The sequence below is a fragment of the Hippoglossus hippoglossus genome, chromosome 5 (genome assembly GCF_009819705.1).
Source record: "Hippoglossus hippoglossus isolate fHipHip1 chromosome 5, fHipHip1.pri, whole genome shotgun sequence".
Classification (NCBI taxonomy): domain Eukaryota; kingdom Metazoa; phylum Chordata; class Actinopteri; order Pleuronectiformes; family Pleuronectidae; genus Hippoglossus; species Hippoglossus hippoglossus.
Window position 1 is genome coordinate 22,161,413 of NC_047155.1, and position 9,877 is coordinate 22,171,289.

At 43.2% G+C, this 9,877-nt stretch overlaps 1 protein-coding gene across 2 annotated transcripts in view; it reads left to right on the top strand.

Annotated features, from left to right (window-relative positions):
* fgd5a (FYVE, RhoGEF and PH domain containing 5a) overlaps positions 1-9,877 on the top strand; it is a 37,138-nt gene that overhangs the window by 11,138 nt on the left and 16,123 nt on the right. For both annotated transcript variants that reach the window (XM_034585173.1, XM_034585172.1), the window contains exons 3-7: positions 1,156-1,273; positions 2,269-2,327; positions 2,713-2,743; positions 6,363-6,514; positions 7,601-7,757. In XM_034585173.1, coding sequence (XP_034441064.1) covers positions 1,156-1,273; positions 2,269-2,327; positions 2,713-2,743; positions 6,363-6,514; positions 7,601-7,757 — 517 coding nt within the window. The remainder of the gene's footprint in view (positions 1-1,155; positions 1,274-2,268; positions 2,328-2,712; positions 2,744-6,362; positions 6,515-7,600; positions 7,758-9,877) is intronic.

Here is a 9,877-nt window from a genome sequence, read left to right on the forward strand (position 1 = left end):
GACAGGAATATGGCTGCAACTTATGATAACTAACTATAGGATTATGACTTATGATAGTTTTCATAAGTGATTAATCAGCCATTTCTTTTTAGTTGAATAATTGTTAGCTTGTAAAATGCCACAAAAAGGGAAACATCATAATCCCTCACAATCACAACTTCCTAAATTAAATAAATAAATAATTAATAAATACATTAGACCAAAACCCAAAGTATATCATTTTAAATACTTAAATAATTGTTTGTAATTCATGGGGAAAAAAATATTTATATCGTTTTGGGTGGATGGTCAGTCAAATATTATTAACTGACACAAGATTTCTGCAAAGCAACTCCAGATGAAATTGCACTTTGAATAATTGTAAAATACCAAGGGGTTTGTTTTTCTTTTAATATCTTTAACTACATATAATTTGCATCATACGATGTTTCATTCCAGTAACTTGAAGCTTACTAATTACATACTGTAACAGAAATTAAGTCATCAAATTGTCCATGTGATTTTGAATTGTCTCTCCATTTATGCACCATTTCAAATGACGTTCTGCGCAAAGATGCCACTTGTGTAGCAGTCTCACACAAAACGTGTTGTTATCCATTTATCCTCCTGGCAGTGAATTAGGTCAAACACACTGAATGGGTCTTAATGGGCCAGAGGACATTAATAATTACCACAGGTAACATTTAAAGGGATTACATGTGAAGTGACCTACAGCGTGCCCCCCCTCAGGTACAGCGGCGGCGCACAAAAGGATTACGACTGTACGTACACAGCTGTGCCATCTGTGGGAAGAGCGAGTCAGGAAAGGGATTACAAGGTGCCACCGGAGGACACCATGTGGGGAATCTAAATGTTCAGAGACGCACACAGGAAAAGGAAAAACGCACATAAACAGAGGATTTGGAATATTGCTCAGGGCTTTAAAAATATGCTGCTATAAATATAGTATACAATTAATGGCTTATAACTGGAAATGTGCTATTTGGAATATGTGTGTCCTCTCTCTCTGCCCTGTATTCCCACTTGAAGTGACTTTCGGTGTCCTTTTTCATGATTGCATTGTATATGTATGTGTGCTGTTATACTATTGAATATCCGTACTTAAGTACCAATGCTGTTTTGCTGTATTCATACCGTCCTCTCTCTCCTTGGCAGCGCCTACACCGAGCCTTTCCCGATGAACCCCGTCTCTGCTGGGCTGTCAGCGGATGAGGACCACGGCCGTACCTCAGAGGAAGAGGATGGGGTGGCGGAGCAGAGTTATGACCGACAGGTGAGATAAACCAAATCAAGGTAGATAGTTTCATTTGTCTGATCCATCAAATTAAGATAAGATAATGAACAAAAACACGATGGAATAGTCCGTTTAATGGTTTTATTATATTGATTGACCTCAGATTCGAACTTCGAGACGTGAACCTGCAGATTTGAATACAAATTAGAACATACCATAAAACAAAAGGAGAGACTTGCTTATATTGTGATACATATACAGGTCTTGATCCATGTGACACTAAAACATGTGAACTTTTCCCCCTAATTCACTGTCGTACTGTCTCGCCTCGACCCTCCCCCCCAGACTTCCGTACAGTAGAACGCAGCCATTTTACCGTGGCTCAGATACGGGCCCCACCCGTCCTGCTGCTGCCACAATAACATCAGACCCCTGCTCCTGTCATGTGACCTGCATTTCCTCGTTTAGGGTGTCTTCAAAGGAGGAACACAATGAACTGAAGAAAACACATAGAGGAAGAGGAGCAGATAGATTTAAGTTGGCCTCAGGAACAGTTTCGTTTAGCGTGTTTTGGTTGTTATTTCGAGGAAATGAGGATCAGTTCCTTTCATTTAGTATTTGTGAAATGCACCACAGAGGAAAAAATAACACAGGAGCATTGCCAGTAAAAAAAAAAAACTAAATGGCTTCAGTGTTATGTTTTGGCTTGGATGTTTTGAGACCCTGTGATTAGCCTCTAAATCAATGGGCAGCATTGTTGTCACCTCACACACGGCCGCTCATACATAATGCATCTAAATTTAAAAGTCCCGCATGTGAGAGAGGCTTCATGTCTGCGCTGCACTGTAATGAAATAATCAGTCTTGTTTTGACAGCAGAAATAAAAAAGAAAGTGAATTTGCTTTTTCGCCACTCTCCCTGGCTGCTACATAGCAGTTCCTATTAATGTTTGAGAGCAGTAAGTGCCCACAGAGACCCTTTAAACATTAGCTGTGTTCATTCATCTCCCACCGTTCTCCCTCCTTGTCACGCAGATTGATGGCCGATCCCGAGCGTTCTACGTCGCCAAGGAGCTCGTCGACTCCGAGAGATTGTGAGCATCTGCACCCCGAGGAATTCCCCCATTTGCACTGCTCTCCTGCATGTCATCGCACACCAACACGCTGCATCCAAATCAGATGGTTCTCATTTTGTGCCGCTGTGTCTTCTCTCCCATTCCGTCCGACCATATCTCTCCTGCTCACAAGCTAATGCCTGTACAGTAACTGACAGCCACTTACAAACGTGTCTGTTGAAACTTATTCAACGTTGCCCTTGACACTGCTCCACAATTAACCACTGCTTTGATGTAGTTTCCTCACCATGCATAATTTAGATAATCTAATGAGACTTGTAAGATTAATGTAATTCTGCAGAAGGTTGTAACCTCCCTCTTAACAGTTGAGTAAATCCTCCGGTTTTCCGTTCTTGTTTTGCAGACACGTCGACGCCATCAAGTACCTTCAAGAGGTAAGAATACCTTTGCTACCACAAACTGCGACATTAGCTTTAAATGCATCCTGATTCAAGGCTGATTAAAGGGACAGTTCAGTGATACAACCCCAGTAAAGTGGGCATTGCAGTAAAGTGGGGTTGTATCAAGGGCGGGGCTCCAGCTGAAATGTGATTGGCCCCTGAAATGCCCCTGCACTGTCAGTGGTTGGAAAAAGACCAAATTAGTTTAAGTGCACATTTTATTTTGAATATTATCACTGTCTTATTTTGCTACCAAACCAAACTTTCAGTTGGTGGTACATTTTCTTAACTGCTCAACTTCCCTGTTCTTATAGCACACATTCACCTCTCACTGTACTATGGCACAGCTGCATTCAGTGAGGCAGGGATAGTGATGCAGACTGAATGTGAGGCACTGGCATACAACCAAGTCCCACTCAGTCAGTAGTTCTGCAGGTCTGTGGGCCTGGGCTGACAGCTCACACATCTGCACCACCGGGTTTCTTCAGCTCCGTCTCAGGGTCCAGCTTGGCCTCCAGTTTCCACAGAAGTTTCCCTTCGTTCTCATTTTCAGCCGATTAAGAAGTCTCCAGCTTCTTCTTTTTCTTCTTTTGTTGTTGTTATAATCACTCTTTTTCATTTTGTTCATTCATCCTGTCTGATTGTAAGAATAGGTTGAGAAAAATGTAGTGCTGAGTCATCTGACAGCATAACTATAGCGTTTCCTTGGACAGATTTTATTTCAAGTGGCTAAAATACTGCTCGCCCAGTCCACAGATGTTCATTGCTCAGCTTCTCTGCCCTAACTCCTGCCTGCTTCTCCAAATTAGGAGCATGACACTTCAAATCTACTGCAGGTACTAAACTGTGGTTAAGCACTTCATTCAACCCCTCTTCAAATAATAATCAGAACTATCCCTTTAAAGGTTATTAAAAAGCTGCAGATAACATCATATCCTGTGTGTCTGCTCCCCAGTCTCTGTCTCCTTCTTCTCCTCCTCCCCTCTGTTGTTAGGCTCTGCTCAGGTTTATCAATGTTGTTGCAGCGAGATCTACTTCCTGGTCTTGACAATGTTGACGTGTACTCTGGGTTGGTCGGTTGTAAGATGACGCTGTTTGCGTACACCAGGCGCTCTCGCTGATGCTTTCCTTGTGTCCCCTACTCAACTGATACTGTATGCGGTAGATACACAACGCGTCTGGCAATCTGAAGGTCATGTAAAGGTTGTCGGTGGGGCTTTTTATTAGTGGTTATATTGGACGCACGATGACAAGGTTGGCCATTAAGCAGAGAATTTGCCACTCAACACGGTAAAGAAGGAAGGATAGAGGATTTAAAGGTGAGCTGTAGTAAGCCTCCAGAGGTCAGTTATGCATCACAGCCAACTGTTGTCATCTATTTCCATCATTTCTCACCCACTGCCTGTCAAAACAAGACAACATCCCTGCAGAGCTACATGCAAAGGAGGACATTCCCAAAATGAGAAAGGAAAGTCCTAAAGGAGGAGTGAGACTGGCAGCACATTTTAAAGGATAGCGTGCGAGAGTTTCTATTACAGTGATGGTTTCCAGTACATCTCTGACAGGTAGTCACTGAACACGAAGCAGCCCATCAGTCAGCCTGTACCTTATAACCTTGAATAAGGTCATGAGATGAATTTCTTATGCTTGCCCCCTCGCTATGATTTATGAAAGCCTGCTGCGAGTACGAAAGCAGCTGCTTTGTGTGATGTGCAATTTAGCAAGCAATGCAAATATTATACAATGGACGCCTCTAATAATCATAAATCTCCAGTCTCATCATGATGCTGAATTATACCAATTAGTCCCTGCATGTCTAAGTAGAGACAGAAACCCACGCTGCAAGTTTAGATGGATACGAGCTGAAGGAATTACAGTTTGAAAGTAATTTCTAAATCTAGCCGAAATTATATTTCAGTGTAAATTGGCTGTTTTCACACGTTCTCGCTTGAAAAGACAGCGCTGCGCCTCTGCTCGCGCTCCTCTTCGGTGTTACCATACCACCTAATTGAATCTATTCGGCACCTTTCAAAGGTGACATTGAAGGCTTTTTCTTCCCGCTGATGCATAATGCATAGGAACAATGTCAGGATCTTAGTCTTCAAACTTCAAGCAGAGATCAAGACGTCGAGGTGTTAGTTACCGATTGTTGCAGACCGATGTCGTAATTAGCATGAAACGGTAATTCAGCTGGGAAACGCTCCAGCGGCACAACATGTACAAACACCCTTTTTTTGCGGGGGTGGGGGGTCGCAGGAGCGGCGTTAAGTGAGAGGCACACATGAGCTATTGTTCCATTGTTTGATAAGGAATAACAAGAATACAAAGAATTTCCAGACCCTGTCTCCACATAGGAAGGGAGGCCGTGCTCCTCTTCTAAACGACTTTCCCTGTAACGGCTGCGGCATATAAGGCTCGAGACTTATTATTTTGTTCTTGTCTGTGACCCGTGACCCCAGAACAGATTCTCTGTGCTGACGTATAGCGAAGCATGACTGGCTGCCCGGCCCACTGCTTAGCGTGGCTTTTTTTGACCCGTCTGACGTGAGGGAAATAGGGATAAGGTGAAGAGTGGACTGGCGGAATGGAGAGCAAAGCGCCTCTCATTCATGCATCTGAGTGCTTGTGTGCTTTGTGTGTGTGTGCTTTGTGTGTGCTTTGTGTGTGTGTGTGTGTGTGTGTGTGTGTGTGTGTGTGTGTGTGTGTGTGTGTGTGTGTGTGTGTGTGTGTGTGTGTGTGTGTGTGTGTGTAACCTGTCGTTAAAGTAGCTGTTTGTCTGCCCAGAAGACGTGATGAATGTTAACCCATACACCATCGATTGTGCATGATGAACGGCACGATCTGAAGCGCCCACTGTCACCACATTATCTGGCGTCCAACTGGGACGTCTCTCTATTTGCTATATGTCTGTGTTCTGCTCAGAACAGGAATAGACGGGCTCCAGACACATCAAGGCTTTATGTATATATATGATGCTCGTTCCTTTGCCCACAGAGAAAACTGTCGACAATTCATCCACTTTTATTTCTTTCTTTTTTTTGCCTTCATTTGCTGAGTAGATAAATAACCTCTCCCTTGGTTTTTCATCCCCATGTGCAATAACTCCTCATATTAGTCCTCTTAGTCACTGACAATGCAGCTATTAAGGCCTGCTGCACATGTTTTATGATTGCTGAACAGACTCCAATAGACTTAAATTCACTGTATATCAGTGAGTTTTCGGGTCCTTGTCCCAAATCCGATTATGTACAAACCAGCATTGTGTCATCGAGCACCAAGGTCATTATGCAACAACACCTGGTGTGTAACTCTTGTGCGAGCAGCGCCGCCTTTCCTGAATGCCTGGACAGAGCCCAAAGTCCTGAGGTGATATGAAGGGAGGGTGGCAGGAAGGATGTTTAGGAGGATCTGACCTTCCTTCCTTCCATTTTTCTCCCCACTCTTCATTCCCCATTCCTCTCTCCCGTTCATATCTCCTGCTCTCCCTCCCTTCCTCATTCCAGCCCCACAAACATTTCCTCCATTCCTCTCTCGTTTTCTTCTGCCCCTCAACTTGGTGTAAAAAAAAAAGAAAAAGATCTGTCCCTGTAAATCCTGTTCATCTCTTGTGCAGGACTTTAGGTCAGAGGTGGCTGACACGGTGGGTGAGGGAGGAGAGCCGGTGCTGGAGGAGCAGAGGCTGGGGGAGATACTGGGCGTGCTCCCCCAGGTCTACACCCTCCACAGCAGCATCCTCTCTGAGCTGGAGGAACGCATCACTCAATGGTAAGAAACACTGCTTGCATGACTGACAACAATGCCATAGTTCATCCTTCTCTGTAGGCCCACAGTTTATATTTAGTTTTCAAATGATTGAATATAAAAATGTCTATTTTCATCCACATGAAGTATTGAAACAAAGATATTGATTCTTCACTGAGGTCACAAAAATAACCTTGCTTTAAGGATGGTTTAACATTGGGAGAGGGTCTTCTTTTAAACCAGAAGTGTTGCATGGAAGAAAACAAAACCACAGTGAAGTGTTTCTGAATGAGTCAATGAGTGTCAATAAAGCGTAGGGATTATGTTCTGTGGTCGTTCTGATTGTCGAAATAAAATTTAAATGTAAATTGATCAACTTCTCTTTCCTTTAAGAAAAAAAGCAGTGTAACTTTTTTTTAAATAATATTTATATTGATATATTTTGGGGGGGAAATTCATGTTTTAATATTCTTGCCAAAAGACATATTTGCAAACCAATGTCACGATCTCTACCAAATATAAGCTGGTAACCTTAGCTTAGCATTAAAGACTTGAAACAAGGGGTTGTGTGCTCAACTATTTCATCATCTCATTTCATTTAGTTATAGTTTTGGTTTACTAGGTAGATTTTGTTGCTTCTGTACAAAGCCAGAAGTGTTTTTGCTAAAATAAGGTTGTGAATTTTTGAACTGTGCCTTTAAATCAAAGCTATTGTTCAGAATGAGACAGTCAACTATAACGTCTCACCAGACTCAACTTTTTGTATCAGCGTTTCACAACCACAACAGGGCCATTGACCATACCTTAGAGACCATGATGCTGTTTAGTCACAGTGAATCTTACTCACACAGTCAACGGCTCAAAGCAAAATGTTGCTTTGAGCCGTTGACTGTCAGGACACTGTTCAGGAAACTATTAACTGAGGTACAAGCAGCAGGTTGAGGAAGAAGTGGTTACTACTGAAAAATAAATTGCCCTAAAGCTTTCGTCACCATCACAGACTCGTTTTAAAATGTCAGAGCATTGAAGGATGTGTCCTTTTCAACCACAGTGTTCTCCCTGAGTGATTAAAGACAGAGTGCTTCACCTTTGCTTTTCCTCACTGTGAAGGGAGGAGAGCCAAAGGGTGGTAGATGTGATTCTGTCTCGTCGGGAGGACTTCGGTGTGTTTGACACGTACATCTCAGAGTATGATCGCAGCATGTCCATACTGGAGGAGAGCTGCAGGAACAGCCCAGCCTTCGCCAGCATCGTCAAGAAGTTTGAGGTAAAATATTTGACGTAAAAATCATTGTTGCCGTGAATGTGACTTCTTGCCAATATCCGTATCGCTCTGTTTTCATCTGTTTTCTTTTTATAAACACATGAAGCATGAACTAAGCGTGGGATCGGAGCTCCGCATGATACCCAGAGATCCTCCTCGGAGGGGAAGTGTTTTGACAGTCACGTATTTAAATCTCAGGTTCCGTTTCCATGTTTGTGGAGGGAAAGTAAAGGCTTGTGGGTGTTTTTTCGCGGAGCAGAGATCAAACCTGGTATTTCCCCTGGCTCTCGCTCAGCAGCTCTCAACTTATATTTTTGTCACCCAGCTTCCAGGGGGAGATAATGGCCTTTTTTTAAACCCTCTCTATCCTTCTCCTCTCCATGGGACTGACCTTTCCACTGTCATGCTCACATATTTTACACTCGCTCAACACAAAATACTCGCTCTTTGTCCAGCATGAATCTCTTCATCCCACATACGCCCAGAGCGGGGAAGGGGGATTTGTTGGAGGGGATCAAAATGCAGTGAAGGCCTTGAATGTCATTGCATCAGTCCATGAATTGTGTTCCTGGATCACCTAATCAACCCTTTATCAGTGTGTTGAATAGGAATGTGGATAGTCTGTGCTGGTAACAATACACATGTTTTAACTAAAAGACAGGATATTAAGAGACTCTATAGATAAGATCACAGAGATACAGCGGTAGATTTCTCATTTCCATGCAGCCGTGCTCTGTGGACAGAATTGATTCACCACTTACAGAGTTATAACTGCTGTGCAGCAGCACACAGGTCACCCTGTATAGAAACAATAACGATTTCATCTTTGGTCATTTTAACTGCGTTATTTACAGATTTTGTCGATTCATTTTTGTGCCACAGCTCATTTAAACCTATTTAACTGAGCATCTCTCTACCCAAATTCACGCAGTTCCATACTGTACTTTGATTCGCTCGTGAGCGGCTGCCACAATGCTTCCTGGCGTTTCAAGTTTGATAAGAAAAGCGAACGGACAATGCACCAAATGTCTCCGCCCATGAATATTCAGCAGCAGCTGGCCCATTCCAGAAACACAGGGGCTCTGCCAGACTTTAGTGGGACTAATGTAAATATAAGAGGGTGAAGGTGAGAGATGGCGTCTCCGTGCCGTCATCACGTTCAATAAACACTCGCCTTTAGTATCTTAAAGCAGGTTTTCACACTTGGTCTGTGTCAGCTAATAATTTAACCTCCTATAACCTTGATCAAACTCATTAATGATCTTCTGCATTTTAGCTGCATGGCGCTGAGTTCCTCTTTCCACACTTCATAAACCTTTAACTGCTACCTGCAGAGGCCATAAACAGGCTGATTTGCAACAAAAGATAAAACCATGAATGGGCATCATCTTATCTAAGCAGCAAAGTCATCTTTAATCAGGTTTGGTGTGGATAAGAATTTGCCTTTGTTTTTCCTGTTTTGTTTAGTTTTTTCATTGACCCTCATTTGTGTCAATGTAAAGACTGTGATTCATGTAACACCCCAGAAATTAGCACCCAGAGGCACATTCAACTGGGTTTTTTCAGTCCACTGGCAGATTCACCGCACCTGCCACTGCATATTGTTTTTACATTTCCCATATTGCATATAAACCTGTAACCTGGGGTCTGTCCTCCTCGTCCTCCCCAACCTACCGTGTGTGTGTGTGTGTGTGTGTGTGTGTGTGTGTGTGTGTGTGTGTGTGTGTGTGTGTGTGTGTGTGTGTGTGTGTGTGTGTGTGCGTGTGTCTGTGATGATTGATGCCGTGCTCAATCGGATCACTGCCTTGGGACTTACGTGGTGTGTGTGACCGCTCTGTAATAAAGGAGAAGGTGGGCTAAGAGAGCAGATACAGTATAGATAAGACTGAGAGGGACAACTGTCTGCTGGTTGTGTAACTCAGTGCTGATCTGAATATTTTCTCAAATTCAACATTTTCAGCATTGGCTGCTATTTTGCTTCTCTTTCTCTGTTCTCAGTTTTAAACCCTCACTTGCCTCTCCACCTCTCTTTCCTCTCCACCCGCCGGCTCCTCCACCTTTGTTGCTACGAGCCAAAGTCCAAAAGTGGTAGTAATCTCATTGTGGATGTGGTGATGACAGTG